The sequence below is a fragment of the Chelonus insularis genome, unplaced genomic scaffold (genome assembly GCF_013357705.1).
Source record: "Chelonus insularis isolate UGA/USDA-ARS -01 unplaced genomic scaffold, ASM1335770v1 contig_135_pilon, whole genome shotgun sequence".
NCBI classification, from domain to species: domain Eukaryota; kingdom Metazoa; phylum Arthropoda; class Insecta; order Hymenoptera; family Braconidae; genus Chelonus; species Chelonus insularis.
Window position 1 is genome coordinate 432,556 of NW_023276376.1, and position 20,611 is coordinate 453,166.

Here is a 20,611-nt window from a genome sequence, read left to right on the forward strand (position 1 = left end):
CTCTTTCACAATCTACTCTTCACTGATGGTCTCATACACGTTGTGCTCAGATCCACCAACTTTGTCCGTCAACACACGGGGGGCTGGAGGCACTATCAGATCCGTTAACAGCAGTCGACTGTCGAGGTGCACCCGTTATCAACGTCTCTCTCCTCCCTCGGTGTCAGCATTCACGACTATAACCGATCAAATTTTCCTCATTTCCCTTGTTATTATTATTATTTTTATTCTTTTTCATAATAATAATTATTATTATCACTGTTGTTGTTATTATTTTTTACTACGTTTCTTTCTTTTTTATCATCATATTTATCTCATGTCACTTTTCTGCCCTACTCCATCGCGTGGATCATAAAATCTGTGCTTGAAAAAGTGGGAGGGTCGTCTGGAAAGATACTAACGAGAAGTCGCCGTCGCATTTCAGTATCATACGCTCAATCGTGAGGACAAGATCAGTTTAGGAAAAATAACAAAACTTGTGACAAGAAACTATTAAACGTTTGCGTGTCTTTTGTAAATATTGTGCGGTTGTTATCTTATTTTAAATTACTCTGTTTTATTTTATTAAATTAAATTGTTTTTATTTGAGAAGAGATATAAAAAACATTAGTGCATTCGTATGAAGTGGATTAAAGGATTGTAATTTTATTTGAGAAACAATTATTCTTGGTTTATAATAAAGCTGCTGATAATTAGAACCATGATGGAGGTTCAGCAGCAGCATTCGCCGGTTGGCGTCGGTCCATTGGATTTTTCTCGACGTGGTGTTGCCGAGGCGTCGGCATTTCGAGTAGTCAAACCTAAACAACCACCGTCGTCACTTGTTCATCAACAACCACTTGTTCCTGAAGCTAATAATAATGAAAATATTGCTGATCATTCAAGAATTCCTGTTGAAGCTGGTGAGCGTTTTTAATCATCTTTTTGCCAATTTCATCTTCTTCAAAATCTGTATTTTAAACTTATTTTATTCCAAAAACACATTTCAAATCTTTAGAAACAATCATTTTATCTAAATCATCAATACTTTTTTAAATATCATCACAAAAAAATTCAAAAATATTTCTAAAATCATTTGCTTTTTAATTTTTATTATTATTATTTTATTATTTTTACCTTCATTAATATAAATTAATGTTCATTATTAAAATGACAAAAAATATTTTATTATCAGTATAAAGTAAAAGAAAGAATTCACAACCAAATGTATTTAATTGCCAACGAAGAATTGAATGCAACGTCTGTTATCAGTCAATCCATTACCTGCCTATTATCCTTGCACTGACCCACCTCTGTTTCGCATTCGATGCAACGATACCTGGAATTCCATGTTCCCTTCATTTGTCAACGAGTCCTTCAATCAGCGATTCGATAGTTAAAAGTAACGAAAAAAAATGGTAGATTAATCAATGAATAATTTTTAAAAAAATATCTTTGATAAGTTTCTTGATGTTAGCAAGCTTTTTGTGAGCTTTCACATAAAGTGAAAATATTTCTAGTTAATTAGGTAAACATGAGACACTTAATGGAGAAAGATAGAATAGTTGCGTGTCAGGTGCGTGACTCGAACTCTGTTCAACAGGTGTACGTGATGCTCAAGCATTATATCAAGGGTGTATACACGCAATGTGTCTGTCTATAGACAAGCAGTTAATATCCGTTAATGTGACTGACAGCTTAACCCAATAGTACACCTATAACAGAGAGCTTGTGCGTCTAAATGGCTTGAGTTGATTATAATTGCCAGGTAAATGACAGCATTTAATTTATAGCAACAATCAATTGCTCCATTTTCTGCTAATATTTTAGTGAATGTCGATTATGTGGAATATACTTTAATCCAGCCTTCTTATGTATATCCTAATTAATTTCATGTTGCTGGTTTATGGGATAAAAATTTCCAAGAATTTATATTTCCTTCAATAAAAGATTAGAAAAAATTGCTAATTACAAAATTATAAAAATCTGTAATTGACTTTGAAAATTGCAACATTTCATCATCTACTTTTGCATATTGAAAGAAAAGCAATTATTATTTATAACTGCAGAGAATTTTATTGAATAAATGTGAACGATTTTTATCATTTTTTTTCAATAAATCAAGAAGAATAAATTAAATTGTTTAATACTTTTACAAATAATTGGATTTTTCAATAATAATTAATTGAATCAAAAAATATGTCCTTTAATTACAATTGATTAAAAAAAAATCATATATTATTGTAGAATAGTTTCAATTGGAATATTAATTTTTCTGTAATAAAAGTATTAAAAGTATTGGAATTTGAATAAATCCTAAAACAAGATGGTTAAACAAATGAATTATTCAATTTAAACACTTTAATTTGTCTTTGTAATATATATATATTCCAATAACATTATATCCTATAACATTATAATGTTATAGAGACCTTGAAACTGCTTGTATTCAATAAAATTAGTGTATTATTCTATGAATAGATTAATTACATTGTCAGTATGAATCAGTTTTATATCATTCAAATATTTGATATTTAATAAACATACACAAAGCTGACTTTTCATCAAAAGAAACAATTTTTTTCATGTCGGACTAAATACAGGAATAATCACTGATTTAACCTCAAACTACAAATAAAAAAATTGTTTGATAAAAATACTATTTAAAAAAAAAAGGTAAAAGTTTAATGAAAATAATTATCTGAAAGGAAATAATAATTTTAGTATACTTTGACGCGTATCTTGTAACTGCAGAAATCACGCTGGATTTGCGATTTATAGATTTACGACTTAAGTGATAGCAAGTGAGGATGTGTTAAAACTGCCTGCATACACCTGGATGTGATGATATCGTTGGTCTATACTCTTTCTTCTTGTTGTAGCTGGGCTTTTTCTTTCTCTTTCTGTTCCGACAAACATTCACTCTCAACACTGCAACGCTCGTTATCATTCCCGAGTGTGTGTTTACTTCTCTCTCTTTTTACTTGTACACATATAACAGGGAAAATATATGATTTATTCTCGATAATCCGGGGCGCGAGATAGCTTTGCGGCAAGGCTGTCTAATCTGTATGACAGAGGGACCTCGTCGGCCTATCGGAGGATTATCCGTGCTCCTATTGCTTGGATTACATTTTTTCTTTGTTTTCCTACTTTTCTCACATCATCATCTATTTTTGAATTGCTGCCTAAGTTTTTCACTTTTCATTTAAAAATCATTTCAGGAGTGTCTGACTCACTGTATTTTTTTTCGATTGAAAACTTTTATAAAATAACAATCAACTTTTTTAAGTTTGCATTTTTTTCGCAATAAAAAATAATGTAGCTTTTTGAACAATATTTAATTTTAGAGTAATTTTCAGAATAAAATAATAAATTTTAAGATTATCAACTAAATACTCTCTTAAACGAATCAGTGAATATTTACTGATTATTAGTACCAATCCGATTACTGATTTACGCAGTGATTTAATGATTTAATGAGTAGTTAATAATTTTAATCAATTTAGAATAAGAACCATTTTCTTATAAAGAAATTTTAAAAAATGATTTCAATTAGATCCTAGATGTAATTGAAATTTAAAAATTTATATAAATGTATCATATTATTAATATTTTATATTTTTCGAGTCCTTTTTCTCTCCAATATTACGATTAAAAACTTTTTGATAATGATAATCGTTGATAGAAGAGAATTTCGAACAATATACTATGAATATGTGACTGAATAAATAAATTTAGGATTTTTTAATACTAAAAATGATGTTGATAAATAGAGAACTTCTCATTCCTTCTATTCTTCTAATAAAGACGCCCTTGTCGAGGGGTTGATCTTCAGGACGTCTAAAGAATACTAAATTTACTCTCTCGTGTATTCAAGACGTTAGCATTAAATTCTTTCGCCTGAAAAATCCTTCTGGCTTTTTTCCCGAAAATTGTACTCCATCAATTGCCCAAGAAATGTAAGATTTAAGAGAACAACTTAATTGAACTAACAAGTTTGTGTATTTCATTTATTACAGCAGAAGGATGCAATGTCAGGTTGATGTTTCCAAGACTTTGGGAGCCTTTTGGAAATACGAGTGTCACAACCTTACCTACTCTTGACAAAAATAGTTCAGGTGAGATAATATCAATAAAAAATTCATATCCAGATTTCTGCACATAAAAAATCTTTCATCTTTTAAAATACTTCATTTTTACTCCAAAAGCAAAGGGAAAAATTTCATTTCAAATGGACCTAATTAGCTACTTAAACCAGATAAATAATTTCAAAAAATTATTAACAATCTGTTATAATAATTAAATTACAATAACCGGTCATTGCTTGAAAACTAATTAATTATTAAATATTTGGATTAAACAAACTTTTAGCTCTTAAAAAATGCCTTGAATTCTTAATTAAACAGAATTTGAATATAAAATAATCCTCTAAATTAAAGGCGTAGTCTGATAATGATAATGTATTAAATCATAGATTATTTAAGGGTTAAAATAACTGATGCATGATTTAATTGTATTGAATATCGACGATTTAAATAATTTCATCAATGAGACAATGTTTTGACCTATGACCCTTCTTCCACTTACTTCCTTTACTCCCGGATGACGGCAAGTTTTTCTTTATCAATCGTCATAAGTACAACCAGTCGTCCGATGATTGGGATAAATGGTAGCACGCGTCATGCGCAGCCTTTCTCTCTCATTCTTTCTTTGTCATATTCACTTACGTAGCATATATCTATACAGTCGTTTATTTTCCTTGTTCTTCTGTTGCTGCAGCAGTCTCCCCGCCGTCGTCGCCGACCGTCACCCCAATTGGAGCAGATTAGAGGCGCAACACAGGGATTCGGTTGGTCGGCCCCTTTGTACTCGAGCGCCGGTTGTGGCGGCGGATCTCTCGTATAGTGTACCTACTCTGAATTAGTAACGTCTTGTCATGTTAAACGCACCCACATACGAGTCGCGGTACCTCGCACGTGACCGCTCGCTTTACCCTTCTCCCTCTCTTTATTCGTTCAAACCATTAAAGTATTTCAACGAAATTGAAACAGATTATACGCCTCCCGCACACTACTAAACACACAATCAGACTCAACTCAAATTCTCTCAAACTTTATAGATACCAGAAACATTCAAAATTCTGTGAATAAAATGCTACAATTGATTTTAATTATTCAAAGAATTTATTTCTTCTGCAGGAAGAATTTTATTGCTCTTTCTTAAAATGGTAATGCATTTTTGATCAGTTTTTTAGCACAGTTAATAATAAAGATATTTTGTAAGACGATTTTTTAAATAATTGAAAAAAATATAATTATTTTAGTTGTTTATAGTTTGGATATTAAATAACAAATAAATTGATATTGAAATGTTGGGGGAACGAAAGAGCGATAACCCTCAAAAGGTTTTATCGAATTACAGAAAAATCAATTGGTAAATTTGTCGTAAGAACAGTTGGGGTTTAAATATTTATTCTGCAATTATTGACACTACTTTTTGAAATTATTGGCAAAATATAAAGTATCCATTATTTCAAGATACTTTAATAATTATACTTGAAATTCTATTATCATCTAATATGATAAATTGATCAAATTATTGAAAAATGTAATTTAATAAATAAAAATATTAATACAGTCTAAAGAGAAAATTATTTTTGTTTCTTTATTTTTATCAAGGAATATATAAGGAAGTAATAAAACTTATATCTTTTAGTATCACTTGATAAAAATAGCTGAAAAATAACTAGTTATTTTTGTTTATTAAATCCTTCAATTATATTTTTTTGATCAATCTATTCCTAGCTAAGAGGAGGTAGTAAGTGGATATATAAATAACAAAAGCGGATCGTTTCTTACCGATAAACGACTGACGACGGAGGATTAAAGTTGGCCATTAACTCGATCTAATTGTCTCCCCCAGTTTGGCCTTCCTTTATTAATCCCAGGGGCCGTCTATGATCATCGACTACTTGGTTCATAGACATCAAGTCACCCATCGTATTGATATACTTTCTGAATGATGCTCTAAATAAACCAACAAATCTTACGTGTCTTCATAAAATAATCTTTGTTATTGTTGTTACTGTATTCAAGTGTTTAAATACTTTAATACTCGAATTATCATCATCTGCAACTGAAAATGATGATACTGCAAAAAATAGGCTGAATTGAATAAATGAATGCAACATGGAGTGATTATCAAAATAAAGTAAAATAAATGAACGGAAATAAACTGAATGAGCTTGCAAAGTATAATAACCCGGACGTCTTCGTTACACTTCTTGAACTGCATTTTTCCTTTTAATTTTATTTTCCTGCCATCTGCTGCACTTTTTCTCCAACATTCGGCTACCACTCTCCGAGATACTTTTTACCGCATTCTCGACGCGGCATTTGCGTAAGCAGTTGTCTTCCAATCCTTTACTTTCGTCGTCTTAAGCTTCACACACTTGCATACAACCTTTTTTTTTCAACAAGTCAACTTTTTGTTGCTCTAATGATAAAATGTTTAACTTAATAAAAACAACGTTTAATCTCTCTAAAGAGAATAATGAAAGTATATATGTTTAATTTAAAATGACAATAAAAGCTGAACATTTATTTTACCATGAAATCAGTTTTTAAAAGATTACAAAAAAATTGCTTATTATATTTTAGAAATTTTTTTGTGTGTATAAGAATATAGGTTTTTTTTCTAAATAAATTAATTAAAAATGAAAGAAAAAGTAATAGTTTAAAACATGAAAAAAATTGAACTCACAAAGAATTTTTAAAAAATTTAATTAAGAAAAAAATAAGTTTAAAGGAGGAAAAAAGTAAAGTGATTAAATGATAAATGTTTAAAAATATTTACTCACACTGAGTTATGAAAATTGAGTTAAAAATTGATATATGAGAAAATCTTTGACGTTTTTATTTGATTGGAAATCAAGAAGCAGTTGCTTTACAATTTTGTTCCATCCCTCTTGATGTCTCCCCAAAAATTTAGGGGTGCAGCCGGTTGGTTTTAAACGCGATTATGGCCACTTTCTATATAATGTACTCAGACACGTGCTCGCGTGGCACTCGCGTGGATTATAAATATGATATAAGGCCAAGGGATAATAGTTTGACGTGTTTTGGAAATATATTGGACACCAATGATCTGCCACATTCCAACTAAATACTTGTCTTTCTCCTCTTTATTCTTAATTGTCAATATTATTTATTGACTTCCCTTAATTGCTCTTAAATTCTTGACAATAAATCATATATAAATATAATAAATAATAAATATAAATACAATACAGACAAAATGATTTTGAAAAAATAATGAACTTTGTAGAGAAAAAGAGTAAATTTTATATTTTATTTCTTGAATCTTTTTCATGCTAGTATTCTTCTTTTATAAAAGTAGAGAGTAGAAATACCTTTGGAATTTCTATGATTCCATTTTTCCTTAGCCGACTCGTTAGTCCGATGCACTGCCTTCATCCTCGAAACTCTTGCCCTCAAAGACTTCCTTGCAGTACGTGACTTAAATCTTATTTCACAAGAGACTCCCAGAATAAAATATATTCTATACTTTTTTTTTTATACATGTTCTTCCACGTCAATCCGGTTGCTTCAGTTTGTCGAAAATAAATCTGATGATAAAAATTTATAATAAAAAGATTCTTAATTAATTATTGGCGGTAAGAAACTTTACCATAGTGAAAAAAAGTTATTTGGAATTTCTAAAATAAAAGATAACTTCGATGTACATATGAAAATTTCCTCAAAGATTTATTTGATATAAATAAATAAAACTATTAAGAAATTTTTTTTGTACAATTTTCAGAGCGATTATCTTTTGGAGTAGGACGCTTAGTTGGTTCTCCGGTAACAAGAAGTCCATCACCATCTCATTCATTAGGTCCATCATCTCCAAGAACATCGAGAGATCCGGAAGTTGATGTAGATGTTGAAGAAGACGAAGAAGAGGAGGAAGAAGTTGACGTAGACGTTGAAGAAGTTGGAGACGATGAAGAAATAGAAGCAAAAGGTTCAAGCCTCTCACCTAGATCTATACACTCAACACCATCTCCATCTCTAGTCCACGGATCCTCCTCACCATCGACTCGTCCTCCAAGAAAATCCGGAGACAGTTTTAGTGTTTTGGCTCTTCTCAGGCCAGATCCACCAACAAGTCAACGAAATTTGTCGCCTGCATCTCCAGATGCCACTACTGTTACAACTGTTGCTCGACATCAACCTGGACCTGCTGCTCCAAATATTGGTCTTTATCCACCACTTCATCTTCAAGGGGGACTTTTGCCACCTCATCCGCATCATCCACTTTCTTATTTACACCCACAATTACTTCCTCACCACCTTCTACCTCCCCACCTTCATCCACTTTTAAGGGGAGTTCATCCCACACATCCAGGAATCCATTCGTCTCACACAAGTCATGGTCTTCATCATCCTCATCCGCTTGGAGATGTCTACAGTTGTGTTAAATGTGATAAAATGTTCAGTACACCACATGGTCTTGAGGTATGGATTACATGAAGTTTTATTTTTCATTTCTTGCCGAGTAAATCTGTTCTCTTAATGAATTTATTTTAACTTCAATCAAGTTTTAATAAGATACAGATGTGTTAAATATAATATTACTATAATTATTATCATTTATTTTACTAGCAATAATACCGTAATTTTGATTAAAAGATTTTTTAAACAAAAGCCCTAACAAGCTTGTCGAATATAATAAATATCAAAAGAAAGATGAAGAAATACAAAATTATTCAATTGATTTAATTTTTTAGGTTCACGCAAGAAGATCTCATAATGGCAAACGTCCTTTTGCCTGTGAACTGTGCAATAAAACATTTGGCCACGAAATAAGTCTGACTCAACACCGTGCAGTGCACTCAGCAGAGAAGGTGTTTGAATGCAAGCAGTGTGGGAAGTCGTTTAAGAGGTCAAGTACGTTAAGCACTCACCTGCTAATTCACTCAGACACTAGACCATATCCTTGTCAGTTCTGTGGAAAACGGTTTCATCAAAAGAGTGATATGAAGAAACACACATATATCCATACAGGTATGTTATTTGTATCAGTATCAATTTTTAATATTTTACATTCTATTTTAAACCTCTGTATCATGGTTTCATTAAAGTTACTAGAGAATCGAACAAATTCACATCAATTAGCAGAAGCTAGACTAGCTGGTACTAATAATTCATAGAGTCTGGATGAGTTGGTAACGAAAATTTATCTCTTTCAATTTCTCTTGCACTTGTTTCTTTCTCTCTTTTCTGGCGTCCACATATGTAGCAAGGGTGCGGCGCACGCCCGGTAATAATTGTAATGCCCTTTTCCATGCCTCCAGCCCTGAATAATACTCATCTCCCCATTGGTCTATCATTTCTCCCTACTGATGTCTGGTCTTCGACTCTTGACTGCCACCAGGGATGCGACCCCGGCAATCTTCAAATAGATTTTTACTACTGACGAATTATCGCGCGTGGGAACAAGCTCGCGCCCTCCTGAATATCAACTTTCACTGATTTTGAAGTCGTGGGATTCACTTGTTCGCTATTGATGACTAAACTGGAGCAAGGAAAAAAAAATGAGAGTGAAGTGAAGGAAACATTTGACACTTTGGTGTCGTAGGTTGATGGAGTGAGAGCTTGAGAAAGTATAGAGGGTGGCAAAGAGGATGAGAAGAGGCTCAGAGGCGTGGAAGAGGGTGAATCTTTCTTCATCCCTCGTATCAAGGGTCTCTGGGTTTTGTATCGTCGCCATGGTAACACTCCAATGTCTTATCAAATTATCACCTTGTCCTCTTTTGCAGCTTTCTCGTGGCACTTCTTCCAGCCTCCTTCGGCCCTCCTATTTATGTCACTTCTTTTTTGTGCTACTACACACCCTCTATACTTATTCTGACCCTTCGACGCCTAAGTGAAGCTTCAGTCGAAAAAAAGCTGCACAAAGCAAAACTGTTGGTCACTACTCTGATAGCTACTAACAACCTTAGGGACTAGAATTATTCGCGACAAAATGTTCCAAGAGCCATTTGCTATGGAACATTTAATTCATTATTCAGGTTGGGGACATTCTCGCAAGTTTAACAAATAATTCTTGGAGAGCTACAATCTGTTTTATTAGTATTCTTCTTTATTATTACAGTTATTTTATAATTCGTCATTTCATTTCTATTATTTCTTAATGTTTAAACCCACTATTAAAAATGAATAAATTTCTCAAGTTTTACAAATAATCAAATTGATGCCTCAATTAGTGACCTAGAACTCATATTTATTTAATTACGTTCTGTAAAGTTGATTCAGGGTCACTGTGTATGATTAAAACGAATTTTTCTCAGAGTTTATTGACAATATTTTCAGTTGTTAACACAAGTATAATTTTTTTCAACAAATTTCTCCTAGTTAATTTTAATATTTAATGATAATAATAATAATAAATACAATTATTTTCGGAATTAAAATCAAGCTGAGAAAAATGAGAAGTATTTCAAAACTATTTTTTACAAGGCTATGAATGTATGTTAAAAGACGTTGGATCTAATTAAAATATTTTTAATTAAATTATTGATTGAACATAAAGTAAAAGAGGGTGAGAGAAGCATATAATACAAGTGCAAAATCTCATCTAGCCTAGAAGTGATAACGTGACGTGCTGGCATACGTGATGCGTGTCGAGGTCATACGATTGTCCCGAGCGACTTGAAGCTCTAATGATAATCAGACAGAGCTAGTGACTATAGTTTCTGTCTATGGTTGTCGTCTCACCCCCTGAGTACTCGGGCCATGTGCAACGAGGGTGCGGCATCGCAAGGTTCCCTCGGGAACGGCGTGTGGCGTTACGTAAAATCATTATTAGGTAGCTTGACTGTAGGTATTGTTCATTGGTGACACAGACTGCGTGAGGAAAAAAAAAATGAATGAGTGATAAAGAGGAGACAAACGAGAGAATAAATAAACCTGACGAAATACCGACAATGGAATGAGTGCTCGGCAAATATTGTTCGGCCGCTGGTATTTCGCGACAATTAGTTTCCACGCGTTTTCGGGTGTTCTTTGTGGCTAAAATCCTGGAAATTTTCGCGCGTTTTCATTGCCATTCTGTCCAATAACAGAAAATATTTTATTTATACTTGAAATCGTGATAAAAGTTTATTTTACTTATTAAAAGAATATATATTTTTTTTGTACTTCAATGACAGTTGTCAATAAAATTTTTATTATTAATTTTTGATATTTATTTTATTTTTAAATTCATTTTCCATTTATCAATAAACAATAAATTATTTAAATAACATTTTTTATTTTATTAAAATTAATATTTAAATGCACTAGATGATTGATTTTCTTTATCAAAGCAAATCTTGAAACACTTACAGATAGATTTCTACTATTCTTGACACCATAAATATTTTTATTTGAAATGTTTCACCAATTATTATAATTATTTTTATTCATAATAAGAATTAGGAATATACTTTATCCTATGTTTAACTTGTAAAAGAGTGATCATATCTCCTCGGATGTGTTAAAGCAAAAATAATTCCAACCAACTGGTGACACAAAGCAGCAAGTGTACTTGCTTTCAGATAAACCCCAACCCCTGAAATGTAAACACGTGAATGTAATCTCTGGTCATTCTGCTTGGTGGTCTAAAATAACCACCACTTACTACTTAACCAGATCAATTCAGCTTTGTATTATTAAATATTATTTTATCCAAATTTTATCATTTAAAAACATTCATTTTTATTATTTCTAAGGTGAATAATTCTTGCTAATGAAATATTGAAAGAGCTGAAGAGATCATTTTCTATTAGTACTAGAGAACTGGTGAAAATGTTAAATAGATTCGCACAAATGTCTCTTTTATTAACTCCCTTATCCTTCTCTTCATTCCGTTTGTCCCTCAGGTCGACAAACGCAAAGTACTCTTTTACGATCAACCCCATGTTTTGACAATAAACACGACCTGTTCGATTGACGTCGAACAAAGTCGAGAACGATGGAGAGAACAATTTCACGCTCTCTCCTCTTTGCTATCTTCACTTTCTCTTCTCCCTTATTTCTAGAAAAAATTCAATTAACAGATACACTCATGAAACATGTGTTTCTCCATCAAAGTTTGAGAGTAGAATTAAAAAAAATAAATAAAGTCAGAGAGAGGATGTATAAATATAAAAGTTATTTTTTGAACATAATAGAGTTTTATTTTTTTATGAAAAAAAAATTTTTTTGTTAGTATTTTGTAAAGTCTTGTGACGATGACAGTGAATAATTCAAGTAGTCAGAAGTGCACGAGAGTGGTTAGTTCCATAAGTCGAGTAGTGCGAGAGTACATAGGTTGCTTTTGCGCACTATCTCTGCTATTAGAGGTTTCTGGCTGACTAGTAGACTACTAGGGACTACTCTTGTGCCATATTTTCGGCTCACCGACACCGCAACATCCCTCTAAGCTGTTTAAACTTTGCGACAACAGACAAAGGGATGTATAATGAGGAAAAGCTTTCATGAACAGTCCAATTTTATTCTTCATATCATTTTATTCTCATGGATAAATAACAAATTTTTCATTAATAATAGATCTGATTTTTTCTTCATAAATAACTTCATAAATTTTTGTATGTATTAGGTAATAATGTTAAATAAATGAGTGAACGAAATGATTAAAATTCAATTTTTAATCTCAAAGAATTAAATTTTATAGAAAATAATTATCGTCAACGATATATCTTCTTTCAATCAGTTTGTAAATGTGACATACTGTAAGAATAATTGATTAAAAGAAAAATATTTAATTCAAGTTTATTCAATATTGGAAAAGTTTTATTTAAATCATTTATTTAATCATGTTTTTTTTAAATAAAATCATTTTTCGTTTAATCTTGTTTGGCATCATAATTTTCAAAATTATTATATGAATGATACAATGTCACAAGAAAAATTATATATAGTTAATTGAAAAATTTTTCAAAACTTGATTGAAGAATTACTAAATTACCAAGTTAAAAATAATTTTGAAAAATAAAAAAAAAGATAAAATAATGATTATTCATGAATAAAAGGAATTATCATAAAGTCATATCGATCAAGTTATTAGAAATGAATAATAGAAATATAATTCAAAATAAATAATAGATTAATCCACTTATGTTTAATGCGCTGAATTGATATGCTCTCTATCTCTTCTATTACAATAACGATTTAGTGAAACATAAGATCTTGAAGTGGAGAGCAGCACTCGACAGAAGTAGATCGGATTTGTCACGATTCCTAATATGATCGGTGGCGTAATAATTTAATAGCCATCAATCTACCACGATCAGTAAGAAGAGGATTACATGTCTGTTCTTCCTGCGGTATCCCAGAAAGCACTAAGGAGCTAACAGACTTAAGTTTGGTATCACGTTTCTGTCTATTGCTCTCCATCTCTCTCTGTTTCCTACTTTACTTCCTTCCTTTTCATATCATGGATTCACTAATGTTCTCATAAATATCATTGTCAATTAGTACCAACGGGAAATGGAAAAAAAGAGAATATTGAAGAATATAAAATCCAGATTTTTAAATTGTTGATATGAAAAATTTTAGTATCACAAAATAAACTTAGTCAATATGACTGAAACATTGCAATGCGAAAAGGGTGGTTGTACATGCGTTGTATGTACACTGAATCCCAAGTCCCAGGGCAACACTTTATCCTGCGCACTATTCATGTACTCGTCCTGTCCGAAAATAGTCAGTACAACGCGATGTCCAGTGCAGCTTTCTATTCGAATGAATTTCCTGGCCTCCAGATACCCACGGGATCTATCTATGTCATCGATTCTACCTCTAGCATCAACTATATTGCTGAATGTTTTAAATAATTATGGACATTACTATTAGTTTGATTGCCTACGATCTTTTTCAACACAAATGTTATGATTATTAATTCATTTTTTCATAGCTTTATCATAAATAATCATTTATGATTCTCTGTAATGTAATTTGTATTTTTAAATAGATGATTAAAGAATTAATATCATTTTATAGTGCATAATATCTCTTTGTCATTAATTAATAACGAAAAAATCAATAAAGCAATAGATGATTTTGATTTGAATAACTTGAGAAATGATCACAAAGTAATTTTTAAATCTATCTAGTAAATGATTTTTGTTGAAATGAAATAAAAAATTATTCAAAGAGTAAGTCGGTGGTAAACCCTGCAACTTTAATTAACATACTAGAATGATGACTGTTAAACTAACAACAATTCAAGCAAAAAATAAATATTTTGAGTCCCAAGAGTATCCAATCCGATTGAATGATACCTGACCTGGTAATCCCAGCTGAAGCTTTCTTTACTCCGGTGTAAAAAGGGAAGATGAACGAAAATCCAAGCTGTCCTCGACGTGAAATATGAGATGTGGTTTTCTCCCGGATTCGCTCTTGTTTTTTTCTCAACGCCTTGTGAGCTCTGTTAGCCTTGGTGGTATACGTCTTGCAGCACATTGAGACTAGTCTTATCCTACTTTTATTCTCTTTTTTATCCTTCTTCCTTGCTCTTGTTCTCGCGCTGTGGCTCTTTCAGTTCGCGCACTCTGGAGCTCACCTCTCGGGGATTTGGATTGGAGGGCAGGCATGAAGCCCCTAGAGTAGGAACGTGGTCGATGGAGACGAGAGGAAATCAATGCCTTTGCCAGGCTCCTCCGCCGACGCAAACCCGGCCCCACCTCGGAGGACCTTTACTACTTGCTTACTCACACCTCTAGCTTTTTTACTAGCAATCTAACGTCTGATTTTTCACTCTCGTTTTTTTTTACAACCTTTTTTTATTTTTATTACGTTCTGCATTACTGAAAACTCTTTTTGGCGAGATTATTGTGAAGTTTATTTCTAAATAGCCCACAGAATTGATTCAAATCATCGTATTTGAAAGAAGAAAATGTTACTTCTTGTAGAGTACATTTTTTTTACACTTCATAACGATCAATAAACCTTGAATGATTTTCAATACTTAAATCTGTTAATAACTATTAGCGAAACAATTAATTTATAATGCTCATAAATAATCGAGTCTGATTCAAGTATAGTTTGATTAGCAAATAATGTATTTGTAATTTTATTTTTGGTTTGTCTATGTCTGTATACATAATATTTTTATTAAATATTTATGGATACAAATTAATTTATATTAACATAAAATCATAATTGTATAACTCTGTATTAAATTAATACTCTAAAAATATTCTTATTCATCTCTAAATTATCAGTTAAACTTTTGGCATCAATTCAATTTATGTCTGACCAAATTCACTTCGTTCTACTTGTCTCTCTTAATGAACTTTTATTCCACTAAAAATTTCCAACACTTCACTAAACAGTTCTAATAGTATTCATTTAAAGTTATCATTAAGCAAATTTCCATATTAAAACTTGTGAAAAGAATGAAAAGATGATAAATAGGAGTGATATTAAGTGACTATCAGTAGTAGAGAAAGACATTTTTAATGAGTTGACTTTGGTAATAATAAATGATCCTTTCTCTTCCTTAGCGTTGTTTGAAAATTGATGACGGAGAGAAGATCCCTGAGTTAAAGCACCACCAATTGGTTTACAAGAGTCCGGGTTAATAATCTTCAAATTAATTCCCCTCAAATCTCGACTTATCTTCCACGCAAAATTATCTAAGATATTCATCTCATTCAATGTCATCAACTTTTCAAATAAACTCGACTCAACTTTATTTTTTTCGCATTGTCGTTTTATTCTCATCTTAAAAAGACATATTTTTCAAGAAAACGAAAAAAATGGGAAAAGTTTGAGTACTTTAGAAGTGATAAAAGTTTCTCAATGAAAGTACGTAGGACACAAAGGGTAAGAGTAGAGGAGATGAGGAAAAGAGGAGCCCTAAGATTTCTTGGAGTTTAATATAGTTTTAGGGGTGGCAATAGCGGTCGCTGCTCCGGGCATGTAATGGCGTCTTAAGTCTCAGGGGCTCTCAATACATATATATTTTTCCCTCGCATTTTTTTCATCCCTTACACAATTTCACCGGAAAATCGAGATTCGACGCAATATGAAAAATTCAAATCCGAAACTTCTAATACCCGAGCATAAAAAAAAACCACACCCTTATATAAATCTTTTAAACAATTCTACCTTTTTTCAATCTTCCTATTTTAATTTCTCAAGTTCCAGAGAATTTTTAAAATTCCAAATACCTAAATTCAAAAGTATCACACTCAGAAGAGTCAATGAATCTTATGTAAAGCCAGTGGAAGTGAAAGAAAAAAACTAGGGAAAAATAGTGAAAATAGAGCGTGTAGAAGTTCTTGTAGAAATAAAGACGATAAGGGTAACCTCGGTGCGAGCTTCGGACGGTTCTTGATTTTTACGAGCTCGTAAATTCCTGAAAGTCTTTGCTCTCTTCTTTTCTCCACGTTGTCTTGTTTTATTTTATATTTTTTATTTCCTTTCTTTTCAATCCTTGTATGCAACTCCATAACTTTACTCTATAAGACCATCTAAACTTGGATATTGTATGGCTTAAAAATTCTTCGCAATATATTACATTGAAATGAATATTTCGTCAACTAGTAAAACAGATGTGATTGGAAATAAAAAGAAGTGAAAATAAAATCGATGCTAATGCTAGGTGGGCTTGCATCGACGAGATTGAAGGTTCGATTAACTAGTTGTTTATGGCGCTTGTTCGTGATAGGATGCGTCAATTTTGACACAACGAAATACATCCATGTGTTTCTGTATATTCATTACCATGGATAGATATATGGTGCTTTTACATGTTCGTCAATCGAATAGTCGAAACGGAAAAGTAAAAAAAAAATAAAATAGAGAGGAAAAGTCCATTAATTCCAAAGCTTCTACTTTTTCTGAAGCTCTTACTCTTTCTTTGTTCTTCTCGTTTTGTTGCTCGTTGATGTTCTTTTTGTCTTTCTCTCTCCCTCATCTCGCCGGGTACATCCGTTGTCGCTATGGCAACGTTGGGGCTGGAGCCGCCCCCGGCCACCAATCAGAGCTCGTGGCCGAGATGAGAGAAACGAGCGATGAACACTCTCCAACCCCTTCTCTATATTCCAGTGCACTTTCGTCCACGAATTCACCTACTGAGTACTCGGACAAGAGATATAACCAACAGAGAAGAGATGAAGACGACAGAGAAAGCAAACTCGTTGCCGGGCTGGCTGTGATTCTCGCTTGGAAGGAAATCTTGACCGGGCGTGCCCCGCATCCTCGATTCATTGACCCCTCACGTCTTTCCTCTTCCAAGCTTCTGTACTTTAAGATATATTTTACCGTGTTATTTGGACTGCGATTCCACACGAGTGCTGACCATCTTATGATATATATGTTTATATCTAAACCTTTTACAATCCTTTTTTGCAATCTTCGCTCTCACTTGAATAGAACTCGGTTGAATATTTATTACTTGGCAACAGTATTTTCTGTAGACGTGAAGAGGTGGAATGAGACTTTTGGGGAATCACTAAATAATGTGGAAGAAACTTTACAAGTTGGGGAAATCTTGTTTATTAGAATTTCAAGTTGGTACTGGATCTTACATGTTGAAGCAAACAATCATGAACAATTAAATTTGTTAGGGATTTTTTGTTGACATGAATATTAATTACTTTTTACATTTACTAAACAATAAATCAACTATTTCTTAAACACATTTTTCTTTGTTATTACCAATACGAATAATTTTCTTTTAAAAAAATAAATTATCAACAATTATAAACAATAGTGAACATTATATTATTTTGATCTTCATAATTATATATTTATTGTCATTTAAATAAATATTCTGAGAAACTAAACATTACGTTAACATCAAAACAAACTTGAAAAAAAGCTTTAATTAAAAACTCTTTACAGTAGTATTACCATGTTTTGTTCAGACATGTCTTTGATATCTTCTGCTTTATATGCATATAATGACTCAAAAAAATACAAATTAAACTCTAGTTTACTATTAAGAAAAAATTTTCTAAACTTACATAACAAAAAATTCAATAAAATTTAATCTTCAAATTTTTTTCTTAGGAGAAAAACCGCACAAGTGTCAGGTATGCGGTAAGGCATTTTCTCAAAGCAGCAACCTGATAACACATTCAAGGAAGCATACAGGATACAAGCCGTTCGCATGTGAACTTTGTAATCGTGCATTCCAACGAAAGGTAGACTTGAGAAGACATCGAGAGACACAGCATGCAGATTTAGGTGCTACTAGTGTAACGAACATTACACATCGAGTATCACTAAATACCATCACCCAGAATAATCATATCTCCACAAATCCTCAAGTGTTGCAGTAAAATTTTGATTTAAATATATAAAATAGTGAAAGAGAAGCCAAGTGAAAAATTGAACCGTAGGAAATTTGCTGTGTTTGTGAATTGGACTTAATGCTTAATGCTCGTCAATAACCAAAGATTAGTTGTAATTGAACTCATCAGCGTAAATTTGAGCAATCCAAAGGAGAGATAAACCGAGAATTGTATTGTCAATTTACAAGTTGATAATATAAGAAAAATCAATTTTTATTCATATTCTTTATTGTTGTTTCATGTTTATTTGTTTTCTTTGAAAAAGAAAGATGAATCCTTTGATAAATCGTGATGTAAAATATTACATTTCCTTGAAAATGTAATGGAGGATAATTACAATAAATATTAATCTACTTATGATGTTGGTTGAAAGAAATGAAGAATGTAAATAATAATTTGTCCAGCATCAATCATTTAGTCGATTTGGATAAATTACTACATGTATAAATTAAAAAATAATTCTGTAATGTGGCATTATATTATTATATATTGAATATATATATATATAATATATATATATAAATAGTTAATACGATTGCGAGATAATGATAGAACAAAAATTCCTTCCAACTTTAATTTCTTCAGCACTATTATCTCGTCTATCATACTTCTTAAAATTGTTTTACTATTGATTATTCTGTAATTATTGTAATTAGTCATTGCTATTAATAATATTATTGTCATTATTATTAATATTATTATTATTATTAACAATAAATGCTGTTACCATTTGTAAAAATTGTCTTCTGTACGTACAAGTATAGGTATAGAGTGCATTGCCATTTTATTCTCTATAATTTTTTTCATATTCTTCCTCTCTTACTTCAAGTCTCCCTTTTTTTTCTTCTCTTCTCACGGGCTTTGAGGTAATTTTTATGCACATAAATTTTCCAGCTCTGTATTAAAGCCTGAGAATTTGCATAGAGCAATATATTCCATACATTTTCATGAACCTTTTTTTCATAATGCGAATTAAATTCGTGGAAGAAGTTGAAAAAATTTCTTATGCACCTGCTATGTATCGCCATATTTTTTCATAAATATAAAAATATAATTTAGTTGAAGCAAAATATTCTAAATGTTAATTGATTAAAAATAAATATAGATATGCGAATAATATAATCTATTAAACCAGTGCATAATAGGTTTTTTAATTTTAGTATAAATTAGTTCGAATCTTAACCACACACGAAAAAGATCGCTCAGTTTTTAAATAAGTCTAAATTCAAAATACACTTTCATTATTAATGTTTTATTATTATTCATATTTGTTAAGGCGTACTTTTTAATAAGTTTTATTATTAGTAAAGAAATAGTGAAGCTATGTGATAAATGTATATGTGACAAAGAATTAAATTTGTATCTTGATTGTTCTCAATTAATTATTGTTAGTATAGTGGACTAATGAGTTCACGAACAAATTAACGAGAAGTTGCTGTAATCTTTATTTGTCTTTTTGAATTATCGAAACGGGAATCCTGAAGCAAAAGTCGTAGCCAGTTACTAGTTAGGCAAACTGCCCCGTCGTTAACGATCCAATATGTTTTCTCTCCCTAGTAGAAAAGCTTTACGTTTAGCCTGAATGATCTTGAAGTAGTGAAGCAATGTGCACCCTATACATTTAAACCTTCCCATAAAGAGAACGTGGCAGTTTCATTTTTGCAAGTAGTTCGAGATTTTCTAGTGGTTCATTCCTCTCAAGAATCTTCATAGCCTCATGATTCTCAATGCTAACATTGGAGGGTGTAGGAGACTCTTTGGTTTTAGCTGGCTCGAGATGGCGTGCGCATAGACAATGACACCAATGACCCACACTACTGGCAGGGCAGATTGGACAGTTATTGCATTCTGGGTAAGATTAATTGAGCTGAGAGTATGGTATATACGGGAATACTGGAGACGGGAAGTAGATCATCTCATTCCATTCGAGTTCTCTAGTCTCTATAGTCAGCAGTGCGATCACCACGTGTTTTAACAGCATCAGTGAGTTGGGGACGCAGAAGAGACACACAAGATTCAGAAGACCAGTGATTAAATGATCTTAACAGAGAGAATCAATTTTACCCTTCACTTTTGTAATGATCACTTGTCATCTAGAGTAATTGAGCTGGAGTTATTAAATAGCCATAGGTCTGGGGAAAGTGATTATTACTACTCTGTCAATGTATTTTCCGAATCATTTAGAAATTCAATTTACCCCGAGGTCAAGTACTAGGAACATTTAGACCATTAAGAAGATTCTTCTTTATAGAAAGTACAATAATTAAAAAAAACCAA

At 31.9% G+C, this 20,611-nt stretch overlaps 1 protein-coding gene across 1 annotated transcript; it reads left to right on the plus strand.

Moving 5' to 3' along the window:
• Positions 1-384: 384 nt before the first annotated feature.
• Positions 385-18,800, plus strand: LOC118074402 (zinc finger protein 70-like). Its single transcript, XM_035095583.1, has 5 exons — positions 385-902; positions 4,002-4,100; positions 7,804-8,501; positions 8,774-9,050; positions 18,051-18,800. Exons 1-5 carry the CDS (start codon positions 701-703, stop codon positions 18,320-18,322), a joined length of 1,548 nt encoding a protein of 515 aa, XP_034951474.1. The 5' UTR covers positions 385-700; the 3' UTR covers positions 18,323-18,800.
• The last annotated feature ends 1,811 nt before the right edge of the window (positions 18,801-20,611 follow it).